Source organism: Prionailurus bengalensis, chromosome B1 (genome assembly GCF_016509475.1).
Source record: "Prionailurus bengalensis isolate Pbe53 chromosome B1, Fcat_Pben_1.1_paternal_pri, whole genome shotgun sequence".
Classification (NCBI taxonomy): Eukaryota; Metazoa; Chordata; class Mammalia; order Carnivora; family Felidae; genus Prionailurus; species Prionailurus bengalensis.
The window spans coordinates 83,342,208-83,358,828 of record NC_057344.1 but is presented as its reverse complement, the minus strand read 5'-3'; the positions used below and the strand labels follow the sequence as shown (position 1 = coordinate 83,358,828).

General features: G+C 34.3%; 1 protein-coding gene across 1 annotated transcript in view; it reads left to right on the top strand.

The window, feature by feature from the left end:
* SMARCA5 (SWI/SNF related, matrix associated, actin dependent regulator of chromatin, subfamily a, member 5) overlaps positions 1-16,621 on the top strand; it is a 38,161-nt gene that overhangs the window by 8,283 nt on the left and 13,257 nt on the right. Inside the window, exons 4-11 of the mRNA XM_043568151.1 lie at positions 3,275-3,375; positions 4,876-4,976; positions 5,710-5,889; positions 7,019-7,174; positions 7,269-7,400; positions 9,144-9,212; positions 12,756-12,865; positions 14,694-14,920. Coding sequence (XP_043424086.1) covers positions 3,275-3,375; positions 4,876-4,976; positions 5,710-5,889; positions 7,019-7,174; positions 7,269-7,400; positions 9,144-9,212; positions 12,756-12,865; positions 14,694-14,920 — 1,076 coding nt within the window. The remainder of the gene's footprint in view (positions 1-3,274; positions 3,376-4,875; positions 4,977-5,709; positions 5,890-7,018; positions 7,175-7,268; positions 7,401-9,143; positions 9,213-12,755; positions 12,866-14,693; positions 14,921-16,621) is intronic.

Here is a 16,621-nt window from a genome sequence, read left to right as displayed (position 1 = left end):
GCATAATGCCTTAGCTGTTACAGCATTATACTGTTTATGGAATTCAGATGTTATCCATTCCTTGGAGAGAAAACAAATGCAGAGTGTAAGCAACCTGTTTAACATCCCTTAGAAGTAATTAGAATAGTCCAAGCTTGACTTTCGGTCTGATTTGGGATGGGCCCTAGTCATAATCCTCAAACATGCATCAAGTGGATTGCTTTTGTCTGAAGTCTGTGCTTGTGTATGGGATATAGTGATGATTTATAACACAGCAGTTTGTTTAAAATTTTTTATTATCCTTAGTTGTCCTGTAAATGGAAGTGCCAGATTGTATCCTGCTCTTAGGTGGTTGTTTAAAATGTGTAAAATACCTCTTAACATGTTTGGTTTATAAATACTGCCTTGGAATTTTTGTGCTGGTTGGATAATCAGGATGTTTAATTAGTAATAACTAATAGATTTAATATTAATAGATTTAGGGCAATTTCAGTTCTCTGGAATGACCATGTAATTCCCAAGGTGAAAAATGAAAAATAATCAGTAAATAAATACACTTAAAAGAGGAAATTACAAACTCATCAATAACATTAAGTTTACCACACAATTTACAGAAACACGGAAGTGTGAGCTATATCTTGAAGGGATTATGGTCAAAAAGCATAAGCATAATACCTTAATCTTACTTGGATATTCCAGTCATCTAATCTATCTTCTTACCCATTGTGTGTAATCAGAGTGCTTTTGTTTTAATACTTCTGAAACTTTATAAGAGACCCTTGTACTTCAGGTGTATTTAAATTGTTCTGACTTGAGAAGTTTCAGCTATTTAAATAGCATCAGATGTCGTGCTCTGGAAATGTGAACTACTATAATGGGTATTTTATAGTGTGGTTAATATGTGATGGAAAGAAACACTTGTATTAAGATTATATAACATAAAGGTATTCTATAGTAAATATATAATATATTGTTTAGCTTGGTCTTACTAGTGTTATTGGGGACAAGGAGTCTTGGTTTAGCACATTTCTTCTTTAACCTTTAGACCATCTTAAATGGAAATTTAGCTTATGTGAACTAATTAGGGTGATGGTACTGTCCTTAAGTATAAGGATGTGTGTGTGTGTGTGTGTGTGTGTATTTATTTATTTTAATCCATCATCCACAGTTATGTTCAGTTAACCCTCAATTTGAAGTAATAAGCACATTCCAGCCTTTATCTTCAGTTTTATGACCATAATAATCAATCATCTTGATAATAGCCTGTGAGGAGATTTTATTTAAAGAAAAAAAAAAAATAAGAAAGTTAAAGTTCTTTCCTAGTTGGAAGTGCCTGGATGGCTCAGTCAGTTAAGCATCTGACTCTTGATTTGGGCTCAGGTCGTGATCTTAGGAACCAGTTCCTGAGATCCATGCAGTGCCCTGTGTTGACAGCATAGCCTGCTTGGGAGTCTCTCTCTCCCTCTCTCTGCCCCTCCCCTTTCTCTCTCTCAAAATAAACGTTTAAAAAAAAAAGTTCTTGGGGCGCCTGGGTGGCGCAGTTGGTTAAGCGTCCGACTTCAGCCAGGTCACGATCTCGCGGTCCGTGAGTTCGAGCCCCGCGTCGGGCTCTGGGCTGATGGCTCAGAGCCTGGAGCCTGTTTCCGATTCTGTGTCTCCCTCTCTCTCTGCCCTTCCCCTGTTCATGCTCTGTCTCTCTCTGTCCCAAAAATAAATAAACGTTGAGAAAAAAAAAAAATTTAAAAAAAAAAAAAAAAGTTCTTTCCTAGTTTATGGAGAATAAATTGGAATTGAGGGTAGATCTTTGTATTAAGATTTATAGGGCTAAAAGGAGGAGAAGTATGAAAAATAACTAAGACATTCTACTTTGAAGCACATGAAACAAGAATATTCTTGCATATATTTACTGCCTTGGTCTGAGTTTCTGAAGAATTCTTCTGAGAAGGCTAATTATCCTCTTCTTTCAAGCATGTAGTTTTGGTACAGATCAAACTAGCACTTAGATTTAGAAGTTACAAGAGTGGCATAATCTACTGTTTTCTAACTTAAATGAAAATATTTGTTGGAAGTATGAAGGTTCAAAATTGGAAGCTTCAGAATTGGAGAATTGAAGTACTTCTAACCTGAGCCCTTTAGAGATTAAGAAATTTGGCAATATTAAAACTGCAGAAAATTAGTTTTTAAGGGGCTGTATCCGATTCTCTTGGGATGTAGAATCTGGGCATTTGTAATAGGCTTTGAGTAGTTCTGATGAAATCTTGGATGAAGAGTCATTGTTTAAGCACTAAATTTCTGTTCTGCATATTCTGCAGCTTTTGCTGAAAGTTGTAGATTTAAGTATATTTATTTTTAATGGCATAGTTGACATACAATGTTACATTACTTTCAGGTGTGCAACAGTGATTCCACAACTCTATACATTATGCTATATTATTATCACAGTGAAAGTCACAGTTATATTTTTAATTTTTATTTTTGAGTATAGCTGACATACAGTTGACATTAGTTTTGGGTGTACAGCTTAATGATTGGACAGATTTATACATTATGCTGTGTTCCCCATAAGTATAGTTACCATCGGTTCCATTGCATCACTGTACAGTATTATTGATTGTGTTCCTATGTTCTGCTTTTTCTTTCTGTGACCTACTCACAGCATAACTGGAGGCCTATATGTCTCCCCCATTCACCCATTTTGTCCAGTGCCCCACCCTTTTTTCCTCTGGCAACTCAGTTCTCTGTATTTACAGTTCTGATTTTGCTTTTTGTTTGTTTATTTCTTATTTATTTTTTTAGGTTTCATTTATGAGTGAAGTCATATGGTATTTGTCTTTCTCAGTCTTATTTCACTTAACATAATACCCTCTAGGTCCAACCATATTGTCTCAGATGGCACAATCTTATCCTTTTGAAAGTTGTAGTTTTTAAAATGTGATTTCTGGAGCTTTTTTTTTTTTTTTTTTTTCTTTTTCCTGGTGGAAATACTTTAAAATATAACTTCAAATTACAAATTATGAAATTTTTCTGACTGCGTAGTTCCTTGAAATGAGATTATCACATTACTTCAGGTGTTACACTGTTGTAATAATTGCATTGTATGTATTTTAGAAAGCCATGTAAAATATTTCAGGTTTAAATTTACTAATATCTATTGTTCCACTTTTCTGGTCTTAATGTAAATGCCTCTTAAAAATTATTGTGGAATCTTGGTCAGCCACTTGACTATTATGTTGAAATAGTAGCTGGTAGTTAAAACTAAAGTGCTAATCAGTTGATTTTATCATGAACTTGACAGCTACCGACATCGTAGAACTGAGCAAGAGGAGGATGAAGAACTCTTAACCGAAAGCTCTAAAGCAACCAATGTTTGCACTAGATTTGAAGACTCTCCATCATGTATGTTATACATATTTATAACTACTTGATTTTTTCCAGAATCCCCTTTGAAACATTCTTTGGTTAATGTTTTGGATTTGTTTTGATTGTAATTTATAAAGGGAATTTTTAGTAATCTTTTGAAATTTATTGAACGTGAAATTTCAGATTTTTTTTGGATGGGAGTGGTAGCATATTAATAGCAATGCTGTATTTCAAAGGGGCATAAAATGCCATTGTGTTTGTTGTTGCCTGAATGTATGTGTAAAACTAGAAATGGATTTTGCCTTGTTTTTGCCCCAGATAAGAAAACTTAATGTGTAAAGAAAAGCACTTCATGAACACTTTGGTTAACTGATCTCAGGATTTTGTGTTAAGTTAGTTTAAAATTTTTTTCTGAAACATTTGTTTTTTAATGGTTTTCCTAAAGAAAACCTGGTTAACCAGATTTAAGTTTTACATATATATAATTTTGTCTGGTGGCATGTTTGTCTTTACTGAAGCCTGATAGTTTTTTGTTTTTTTTTTGTTTTTTTTTCCTGATCTCCTTTCTGTTAATACTGGATAACTTGTTTGTGTGGTCATAATGGTTGTTAACCAACAGCAAAACTTTATAAAGGTCACTATAGGACCTACAGTTTGGACTTGTTATTTAAATTAACTGTAATTTTAACTCTTAGCAAGTTGAACTTCAGACAAGACAGGATCTGGTTAGAAATTCAGCGATCTGTTTAAAGTATGTATTTTCAGGGGTTTTTTTGGGCTGTGGAATACCCAGTTTCCATTTCTTTTCATGAAGTTAGAAAATAGAGCCAGGTGTTTGGAGCAAAGGGAGAAGGAAATTTGAATTATTTGGGTTGTTTCTTTCTCACATTTCTACATTGTAGCTAGTTTCCCCAGAAAGCAGTGGTTTTTGAAAGACGATAGGGTATATAGATGTGCATATTTAAAAAAAAAATCTGGTGATTATGATGTATATACTTAGTAATTTTTCTGGGGTGGGAAATGTGTAGTAAACCCCAGAAGAGATATTGTCTCTTTTGAGCCTGTTAAAAAAGTAACTTATAAAAGGTAAAGGAAAAACAATTTCTGTATATCTTGTCTTATTTCCCCTTTGTTAGGAGGAAAACTAAATCCCCAGAGAATGTCTATGGGTTATCATGGAAGGTGAAAACACTTGGTTTAAAAACATTTGTGATAACATTAAAAAAAGGATATAAAGAGCAAAGAGAGTCTCTAGTACCAATATATATTGGTAACGTAAGAACTGAGTGATTGGGGTAGGTAATCCGATGCTTTACAGTCATGTTTTTTGCACTTGGTTATTCTCCTTATCCGTCCGCTCCTTCTCGGCTCCAGATCACAGTGGTTGCTTCTAATGACTTGCAAATTGAAGACAGGAAAGTCACAGAGTAAACCTGTGCAAGTCCAAGTTAAACCCAAGTATCAGATGAAAGGGACAGCCTTTCTTTATTTCTTGTGTCTTTAAAATGTGCATTGTGTTTTCTCTCTTATTCTCAGATGTAAAATGGGGTAAACTGAGAGATTATCAGGTCCGAGGATTGAATTGGCTCATTTCTTTGTATGAGAATGGCATCAATGGTATCCTTGCAGATGAAATGGTATGTGTTTCATAGTTTTTTAGAAGGCCATATTTTTGTAATTGAAAATCCTTTGTACCATGAAATTTATACAAGTTAAGACAGTAGAACATAATTTTTGTTGATTACAATCTAGAACTGTTAGCAAACTAAACTCTGTCAGACTTGCTTTAGTTGCAGAAGCAGAATCTATACTTCAGTTGTGAGGAATTATTATTTATAAAAGTGTAATAAATTTGAAAGTAATACATTTTGAGAAACATGTTTTTGACAGACTTTTGTAATAAAATGTTTTGGCTGTTTCCCTCCACTTCTGTAAAACACAAGTGAGGCTCATTGATTTCTCATCAATGAATATTTTCTCAGTGTGGCAGCTTGTATAATTCTGTCTCAAAACATTTACCTCGTTTACTGCTTATTAGTTATGTAGTGAAATGTTTCAAAATTTCCATACAGCGATAGTGCTAAAACACTTAATTGCATGGAGTCAAAAGAAATGGGTCTTCTAGCCCCGCTATGCGACTTTGGGAAAGTCACTTAAACTTCTGGGCCTTATGGGCATGGTAGTAGTACCTCCTTATAGACCTCTGAAGATTAAAAACAACACTGCTGAGCTTGACACATATCATGTGCTTGCAATTTGTTAGTTATTACAAACACAGCTTTGCTTTTGAATATTTTTGTATGTCAGGAAATACAAATATGGATGTCTACTTTGTTTTTGTTTTTCATTGCTTTGTGGTTACTCTTTCAGGGCTTGGGAAAGACTCTTCAAACAATTTCTCTTCTTGGGTACATGAAACACTATAGAAACATTCCCGGTCCTCATATGGTTTTGGTTCCTAAGTCTACATTACACAACTGGATGAGTGAATTCAAAAGATGGGTACCAACACTTAGATCTGTTTGCTTGATAGGAGATAAAGAACAAAGAGTAAGCTTTTGATGTTCCTTTACATTTTTGATATTAAAACAATTTGAATTTAGGTTTAGGGGAGGGGGGTAACTAGAAGAGGATAAAAGAGAAGGAGTCCAATAGTAAACTTGGGTCTTCACAAATATTCGTAATTTATAGATGTCATATTATCTTGGTGGTCAAGAATCCTACTGGGGAAAGGAGTTGTAGACTGTATGATGCCATATGAATATAGTTTCTTTTATTTTGAGATTGGTTGTATAAAATCAAAGGGCATGTTCTCATTCTAGAAGCAAAATCCTTGTTTAAAGAAGTTTTGAGTTTGAGAAGTGGTTGGAAATTTGAGGAGCCAGATTTTGTTTAGATTGATATGCATAATGGTAATTAATAGTCACGGTATTTTTTAAAGATGGATTGAGCCAATCACAGTATTTTAGTTAGCTGGTGTGGTATTTATTGAAATAAGTTAAAATGTCGGTTAGTTGAAATTTTTTGGAAGGAAATAATGATACTTTTGAGAATATAAAGTTCAGATTTTAAAGTGTACTATGTTAAAAGTAAATGTACTTAATTTTGTTTCCTCTTCATTTAGCAATCAGTGATGATTCTAGATTTGTTTTTCTCTTTGTATAGTTATTTTGGGTATTTTAAGTTACCAAATTGCTTTTTATGTTTTGGAGCCCAATTTAAACCACTTTTTGCTTTACTTTCTTGTAAAATAAGACTTACAATAGCAAAGCCTTAATAGATTGTAAATATGAAAGGAGTGAAAATGGTTACTGCAAACCATCCTTGAGTCTTCACTTTATGGCACAAACCATACACTCCTTTGCCTAAACCTGTCTCTCCTAAGAATTTTAGCACCTGTTGGAAATGAAAAAAGACATTTAAGAGTTATTTAGTTTATTGAATTTTGCACTGATCAATTTGTCAATTATTTTTTTACTAAATGGCTCTGACACTGAAAAATGATTAGTGAAAATGATTAATGAAGTTAGTTTGAGCCATTTCTGGATGCTTGCATACTATAGGTAACTATCTCTTTTTAATATTTCTACCCTCTTTTATGTATTAGATTACTTGTCATCAATAAATTTAATGTATAGTTTATTTCTGCTTGATGTAATTTTTTTCTCTTGCTGCACAGGCTGCTTTTGTCAGAGATGTTTTATTACCAGGAGAATGGGATGTATGTGTAACATCTTATGAAATGCTTATAAAAGAGAAGTCTGTTTTCAAAAAATTTAATTGGAGATACTTAGTTATAGATGAAGCTCACAGGATCAAAAATGAAAAATCCAAGGTAATTTGGTATTTGGAAATGAAAATCATTTGTACCTTCATTTAGAATTTGATCAATATGTAGAATCTTCTAATGATGAATTTGGTTCTTTTAGTTGTCAGAAATAGTGAGGGAATTCAAGACTACAAATCGACTATTATTAACTGGAACACCTCTTCAAAACAACTTGCACGAGCTCTGGTCACTTCTTAATTTTTTGTTGCCAGATGTCTTTAATTCAGCAGACGTAAGTATGTCTTACCGTTTGGTTGGAATGTTAATGTTTTTGTTTAGTGCTATACATTTTTATAATAAAATTGACCTTTCAGCCCTGCTTGAGATAATTGTTAATTTTTCATCTTTTATATGGCCTGGTGTAACCTACCAAATTTTTTCTATGCCTCCTGAGAGTTTACTTGTGTCTTTGGGTTTCTTTTTTTTTTTTTAACTTCTTTTTTTAAAGTTTATTTATTTTTGAGGGAGGGAGGGAGAGAGAGAGAACACGAGCTGGGGAAGGGCAGAGAGAGAGAGAGGGAGACACAGAATCTGAAACAGACTCCAGGCTCCCAACTGTCAGCACAGAGCCCTACATGGGGCTCAAACACACAAACAGTGACATCATGACTTGAGCCGAAGTTTCATGCTCAACCAACGGAGCCACCCAGACAAATACCATTTTACAAACCATTGTTTTCCCCCTCTGGAATATCATAGATTCATATACCAAACAGGTAGTCACGGCCTGAATTTCAGCGGCTGTCGGTGGACTGCCTGTGTTCTTAAGTACTGCTCAGGTTATACCCCAGGTGAATTTGTGAGCTTCACATTGCTTGTGTTTTAAGTCCCATAAATGTACTCTTCCCAAGATTGTCTTCAAATTCGGTAAAACCTGTCTAGCCATCTTTTTTTATGGTCTGACAAACATTGAACCTAAACGTTACCTTTTAATAGATTATTTGCACTCATAAAAATGGTTAGGTACTCAAACTATTGGCTGTACCTAAGAATATAATATGTATATTGAAAGTCTATGCCGTTTGTAATTTCAGTGTTTTGCTGAACCAGAGTTCATTTGTTCATTTTTTAACTTTGTTTCCATGGCTGGAGAGAGCAAGAGATACAGAGAGCGTGCGCGCGAGCGTGTGCGTGCGTGTGTGTGTGCGTGCGCACGAGCGTGTGCGTGCGTGTGTGTGTGTGTGTGTGTGTGTGGCTTTGAAGAACTCAATTAAGTTCCAAAAGGGATAATTTTGGATTGTTGTGTTAAGGATCATTTTAAAAGAATAGAGAAATTTGTGTTCTTGGAAGACATTTAACTCAGAAAAATACTTTAGTTCTGCTTTTATGTATTTAGACGCTTTTGTTTGAGATCATTTCTTTTTCTTAGTGCATTGATACTTTGTTTAGCAATAAGTTAAAGTTTTCTTGTAGTTAACACCGTTAATTCTAAGATTATGCTTACTAACAGAGCACAAATATGTACCAGATATGCTAAAGAGGTAAGAATATGGAAATGTTACCCTTTTTCAGATCCTACCCAAATACTAATGAAATGTTGGTAATTTAATTTAGTTAAAATTGACTGTTCTGCAAACTTTGTGTTTGAGTAGTCTGAGTAGCCTTAGAGAACAAACTAAAGTGATTTTAATTTTTAAGCTTTTCTAAAGAAAGATATTTTTCAAGAATATTAATTCTCTAATTCTACAGAATTTCTCTTCCAACTATTGTTTTTTTTCATTGTGAAACTTGTCATCTTTGTTTTTGAGAAAATTGTTTAGGAAGTAATCTGATTCTCAAAGTAGTTCTAAAATTAATTGCTAACAGTGACACGTGAAATGTATGGGATTGAACCAAATGATTTTTTGCAATCTACAACTCAAATACTCAACTAATTCTAGAAATCATTGTTATCTCTAGCATAAATAGGGTATTTGTAGTTAATACTGGTAGTTAATATTTCTGATCTTAATATATTTTTGGTTTGTTAATCTAGGACTTTGATTCATGGTTTGATACAAACAATTGCCTTGGGGATCAAAAGCTGGTTGAGAGGCTTCATATGGTAAGTATTTTGGAATAAGGTTAAAGCATATTTCTAATGGGAAACATGAGTAGAGAGGTTTAAATTAGTGGATTATTTTTCTGTTAACAAACAAAACATAGTGACCAGAATCAGATCTATTTGTTTTTATTTTTATTTTTATTATTTTTTTTAAGTTTATTTCTTTATTTTTGAGAGAGAGACACCCAGTGGGGCTGGGGCAGAGAGAGAGGGAGAGAGAAAGAATCTCAAGCAGGCTCCGCACCCATAGCACAGAGCCCGATGCGGGCTCAATCTCACAAATCGTGAGATCGTGACCTGAGCTGAAATTAAGAGTTGGTTGCTTAACCAGGTGAGCTGCCCAGGTGTGCTGCAGAATCAGATCTATTTGAATCCTATCACTTAACCATTTGTTCTTACAGTAAGGGGGAGCAGGGTGAGGTATGGTGCTTTTAATGTTAGAACTTAGGATGAAATCCTAATTTAATAAATGCAAAAGTAATCTGAATTTAAGACATGTGGTTCTCAAAGGCTAAGGGGGTCAGTCTTTTGTTTTTAAATCCATTGTATAAGCAACCGCTAATAGTGCATTGTGAGCAGAGTTGGTAATTTTTTGTTTTGATATGTAGCTTTGTTCCTTCTTCATGAAGGTTCACAAGTGAAAGTTGGTAGGTAATTTCTCAAATAGAACCCAGATTAAGATAGCGTGTTGAGCAGAATAAAGCCAGAGCTTGTAAACATGGCATACAAGGCCTTCATGACCTAACTCATGAGTTCTCAACTCATATTGACATTTTGGTCTAGATAGTTTTAGGTGGTTTTCCTGTTTAACAGCATTTTTGACACTTCCATCCACTATATGCCAATAGCATGTCCCCATTTGTGACAACCAAACGTGTTGCTGGGCATTGTAGGTGCCCCCTGGCGGGGTGTGGGCAGCTCTCCTCCCCAACCCCCATGATTTAACTTTTCTGACATTCTCTAACTTCTGTTACACTTCTTACATCAATTTAATTTGTTAGAATTCCTGACCCCACACTGTCAATTTTCTGTAAACATTGTGCTAATGGCAGTTTCTTTGTCTTTGCCTATCCTTTCTGCTACATCTAGTGTCCCCTTTCCTACTCTCCCCCTCTTTCCTACCTAGTCCAGCACTCAGTGATAATGTCGCCTTTTCCACTGAATACCCAGGACAAGGCCAGCCTAGAAATTTCTTTGTATCCCATCTTTAATAATCATGGCATTCTAACTAGAATAGGACTTTGCAAAGAGTTTTGAAATGTTTAATCTACAAATGTTTTTCCTGCTGTGCATTGTAAACACAAAGTCAGGAAACATGTCTTACGTTTGTATCTCCAGCACAGTGCCTCATTCATAGTGGCTATTTGAACAGAGGAATAATTAAGTTTATGAATGTTCAAATACTTGTTTCTATATAAATTAATTATGTGTTTTAAAATTCTCGTGTACTGAAATTTAATTATATTAAGTATTTGAAGGTGATAATCTCCTAGATCTCTTTGTTTCAATTTAGGTGGCATTTAAGCATGTAAGCACCCAATTTAGATTTACTTACTAGGAGTGTGGGGTATATATGTAGACTTTGCTTTAATAAATAGGTACATGTACATAAAGCAACCTAAAACAATCCACATAACAAAACCATCCACTTTCGGCATCTCTGTTTTGTTCAGAGTAGTATGAAGATGGTTACCAAGTTGGGGCCTGGTAGCTACCTTTCTGTACTCTGTCTTGAAGTTCCCACTGTAGTTCCTGTGGTCTTATGATGAAAGAGGATATTCAGAGTCAGCATAGGTATACTTAGAAATGAGATTTTTCTTACTTGATGTATTAGTTACCTGTTATTGCAAAATACTCCTAACATCCTCCCCCCCCCCCCCAAAAAAAAACCCTTAATAGTATATATTTTAGTAACTCCAGAATTTATGGGTTGGCTGAGTGGTTTCTTTGCTGGTTTTACCTGGATTTGTCCAGCTGCGTTTACCTGGACAATTCTAGAAAAGGGCCGCCAGTGGGGCTGAAGGTCTTCACTAACATGTCTGGCAGTTGGTGCTGGCTGTCAGCTAAGACTATACTAGCTTCCTTACATGATGATATTAGAGAAGTGTTGCTGATTCTTTCACCAGCTTTTAATTTGTTACATATTTTTATAGGCTAGTATAAATAGAACATAGGAAGATAAAAATAAAAAATCTTTAGTTTTGTAGATGTTTTTAATTTCATGAAAATGAACTACATACAATATAACATGGGTAGGTGTACAAACATGCTGAATAAAAGAAATGAGATAAAATGTATACAAATACAGATATACTGTATATATATGGGTAAAGTTAAAAATAACAGGCAAAACTAATCTAGGATGTTAAAATAATAAGATTATTGTTTACCCTTGGGGACAAAAAAGAATAGTGACTGGGATGGTTGTAAGAGGGATTTCTGCAGTATTCTATTTATATCTAGGTGGTAGTTGGTTACATGGGTATGTTTACTTGATTAAAATTTATTCAATTGTATAGTCATGATTTGTGTACTTTATGTATGGTCTACTTCTGTAAAAAATAGGGTAGTAAAATTTTTTTTACCAAGTTTTTATTTTAATGGTATAGTATAGTGTACCATACAGTGTTATATTAGTTTTGGGTGTACAGTATAGTGATCCAACAATTCAGTACATCACCAGTGCTTAGCATAAGTGCGCTCCTTAATCCCCATCATCTATTTCACCCATCTGCCCACCCACCAAAAGGGTGGTAAACTTAAAAACTGTAACCATAAAAACATTTAAATGTGAGCGTAGCTTTAAGTACTGTTGGACAAACTACCTGCAAGTACAGTAGTCCTGTCCCGTCCCGTCCCTCCCCCTCCTTCCCCACCACCTCTTGTCTGCAGGTGATATGTTCCAAGATTCCCAGTGGATGCCTGAAACCACAGATAGTACCAAACCCCATACATACGGGTTTTTTTTTTATACATACATGCCTGTGATAGTTCAATTCATTTAGTCAAGGTAAGAGATTAACAGCAGTAATTATAAAATAGGATAATTGTAAATATTCTGTAACATAAGTTGTATACATATGGTCTCTCAAAATACCTTACTGTACTGTTGTGATAAGATGATAAAAATGCCTACATGATGAGATGATGTGAAATGAAGGACATTAGGCATTGTGCTATAGGGTTAGGCTACTACTGACCTTATGATACGTTAGGAGGAGGATCATCTGCTTCCAGACTGTGGTTAATACACAGATAAGGGAGTACTATGAATAGTTTTAAACCTGAAAGTCAGTGACTATTGAAAGCATCAGTACTTAAATGTTTTCAGTATTTTGTGACAATATGGCAAGTATATATTCACTGTATGTGTTGAATGAGTAATGATCTTGTATTACCCTTTAGGAATTTGGTAATAAGAAATTACATATTTAGAAGGGAGAAGTCCTAAAAAATAGATAAATTTCCATGTAATAAACAATCTTGAGATCCTGAAATAATACTTATAAATAAGGTCATCTCCATTTCTTTTTGATCTGAAAGGTTTTGCGTCCATTCCTCCTTCGTCGAATTAAAGCTGACGTTGAAAAGAGTTTGCCTCCAAAGAAGGAAGTAAAAATCTATGTGGGTCTCAGCAAAATGCAAAGGGAATGGTATGTGTTCTTAGACATTTTGAAATCACTATTGATTCTTCACTAACTTTTGTTGGTACCTTGTTTTCCTAATTGTGTCTTCAAGGAATTCCTGTTTGCTCTCTGAACTCAGACTGAAGAGTTTTCTGGTCATATGACTTAGGACTTGCTAATCAAATTTACAATACAAAGACTTGAAACTAGTAGCTGACAGAATCAGAGTGGGAGGTTCATGAATCCAAGGATTAAACTTCGCATTTAACTAAACAGGGGTATATATATAAACCCTTCTACTTGGATTTTTTAAAAAGAAACTGATGGCACAGATGTAGGCATATAGTTAACTTGGTGATTCACAAATACTGGATTGTGGATTAGTGCTAATCTCTGATGAAGTTGGAGATTGTAGAGATAGGTGCTTTCAGGTGCTTTCTTTTAAATTGTAAAGCTACATATGTTTAATTTATAAGACTCCATTCTGAGTTGATGTGTTATTTTAGGCAGGATAAAATGGCCTTTTGTGAATTTATGGTGGTAATACATGGTAGCTATTTTTAAACATCTCTCTAGGGCGTAATAAAAATGTTGAAAACCTTGTAAGTTTTCTCTTTTCTTAGGTTTTATGTGTGTATGAAATCCAAAAGGCTATAAACCAGTAACTTAATATTAAAAAAAATTTTTTTTTATAGATAGGCCACCATGAATCTACAAAGTGAAGTGGCTGTAAAAAAAAAAAAAAGACATTATTATCTTAGCATATATTAATATAAGTATAGTGTTCAAAGGAGGGAAATAAACAGCGCCCTTTTCTTTACTGGTTATGGTATATTTCAAGTGTATTTAATTCTGTACTTGATAAGTATTTGCAAAGGGCTGGAGTTGTTGATAAAAGGACAGAAAAGATAGAATGTAAGAAATGGGCACATTATCTGGGAAAGAGGTAACTACTGTGGAAGGTAGTCCATCCTAAATGTCCTCAAAACTTTTGTAAGGCTTTTATAAGGTTCAAAGCTATTAGGCTTTGTCTTCTGTGGCTCTAAAATAACTACAACATGGAGTCCATTATAAGGGAAGAGAAGTCTTTTTTTTAGTTAAAAACTTTGGTGAACTTTGTATCAGTCAGAAATGTGATGGAAAGGTCTACCATGAATATTTTCTGCCTCGTAATTGGAATTGTTAAGCATAGATGGCTTTAGGTTATTGAAATTATTTTGTTCAGAGGATTCAAGGTCTTGAAACTTTGGTATTTAGACAGATTACTCTTACCTGCAGGATGTTTAAGTTCTTGATATGCATTCAAGGCTTTTTACAATACGTATATGGCTATAGCTTTACTGCCCTCATATCTCCTTCTCCCCCCATGTACTTCTGTTTATATTTAAATCACATTGTATTCATTTTTTTCTCATCATCATGCCTTACCCTGACATGATTCTTTCCCCCTCCCCAGATCCTCACATTCTTACCCAAATTCTAAACTAGCTACATTGAATAGTGGTACTCTTCCATTAGGAAAAGACTACGAATTAAAATTACATTTAAAGCTTAAGTGTTAGTTTTGATTAGTTAATGTTGTGTAATACTGCTTCTTTTAATTCATCCCAAGGAGACATACTGTTTTGGACCTCAAGGCCCAAAGCCTAAGTGAACATTGGAACAGTGGGGGCAATAAAGAAAAACAAGAAAAAAGAAAGATGTTATAATAGATGGTAAACTCCTAACCACATCTTAGAAGTTGATTGGTTCTTTACAGATATTTTTGGGTTGAGGTGGGGGAGGGAATTAAGTATCTAACAGGGACTGGTCAGGGAAAACTTGAGCCTTTTTAAAATGTTTTTCTTCTCAATAGGTATACTCGGATATTAATGAAGGATATAGATATACTAAACTCTGCAGGGAAGATGGACAAAATGAGGTTATTGAATATTCTGATGCAGTTGAGGAAATGCTGTAATCATCCATATCTCTTTGATGGAGCTGAACCTGGTCCACCTTATACGACAGATATGCATCTAGTTACCAACAGTGGCAAAATGGTGGTGTTAGACAAGCTGCTCCCTAAATTAAAAGAACAAGGTATCTATGTTCTTAGTATCAAATTGAGAAGTGATGAAAACTGTTTTAAAATTTCTAATGTAAAATGAGGGACCACTACAATTTGAAATTACTAATCTGGTACTTGTAAAGTTGAAGTGTGGGACATTTACAAATTTCTATCCATTATCTGAGCTTCACTTCTACCCCCTAATTTTAGGCTTATAAATCTTCTTAGTGATCAGTAGTTAGGGCAGTTATACTCCTGGACTTTGGGAGAGAGTTCTCATTTTATGGATGCTTTCCTGCATATATCAGCTTTTTGTTATAAAATGCCACGAATACGCTTTCCACCTTACACAGGTCCCAGATACTTTGGTAGACAGTGTTGTGTTCATGGTATTGTTCAATTATTTATATGGGTATTTATATAATTATTAAATAATAAATTATTAAATTAAATTTAATTAATTTTAATTAAAAATTTAATTGTTTAAACAAGTTAAACAATAAAATATAAATTATTAAATATGTGCATGGACCCAAAGCAGTTTTGTTTATAACATGTTGACTTTTTATATGAAAATGAGTATGTCTGTAGTATATGTGTAGAGATGTGTTTAAAATACATGACTATAGAACAAATTTAGTATGATGCCAGCTGCAACAATTACAAACTTATGGCAAAACTTGTTTATACATATCTGCTTTTCTCCTAGATTATTTTGAAGAAAGCCCTAGACATCAAAGCATTTCGTACACAAATTATTCTGTAATGTGAAATAATAGAAATTTCAAATTTTTCAATTTGTGTTTCTCGGTGTGTTTTGATAAGAATGATTTTTGTACCAGTCTCCTTTAGGATATTGACTATCAAAAACCTTCTAAGAGTTGTCAGTGAATTGGTTTGCTTTTTTCTTACTGCTTTTATACCTTTTTGTGGAAATGTATTTTCTAAAAATGCCTTCTTTGAAAGCTAAGTAGTAATTAAAGGATTGAATTGGTGGAGAGAAATAGCAAGAACTTGGTAGGAATACTCAGATATTAATGCAAGCTGTATTAAACCCTGTAAGAAAAATGGGGGCCTACTGAACATCCTTAGTATTTCAGGTGTAAGAAGGTGAGACAACAGCAGATTATTGGCGTCAGCTTCCAAAACAAGATAATTTTATAATCATTTTTTATAATGATCCCTTGATCTTCATACATTCCACTGAAGGCATTGTGCAGCTGGCTGAAAAAATGGAAGGCAGTTGGATAACTTGAATCATGGCATAAGTGAAGGAAGACCAATGTAGATGTGAGGCCACATTTATATTCTAGTCTTTTGATCTGGATTTGGGTCTTTAGAACCACAAGGAGATGGTTTTGAATGTGTTAGGGGATGTTTGGGGCCATCATGTGGGAGAATTACAGTGGTGGTGATGGAAAGTTATTTTTAAATGTATGTGGAATAAAAAGAATGGTTCTCTCAGCCTTGGGATGGCAAGACCTCCCATGCCAGAACAGATAACCCTTTTCTGTTTAGTGTGTTGTACAGATTTTCTCCTTTTTCATTTGTGCCACAATGGGAAAAATGTGGAAATGACTGACTTGGGTAAATAAATAATGTGTAGTTTTCTTCTTATGACCAACTAGGTAACTTGGAATTAAGGGGGGGTAATTGGTTAGTCTTAGTTTTGGTTAGCCTTAAATTTTTAAATAATTTTTTTTTACTTTTGAAGCTTCTGAAACTAGGATATT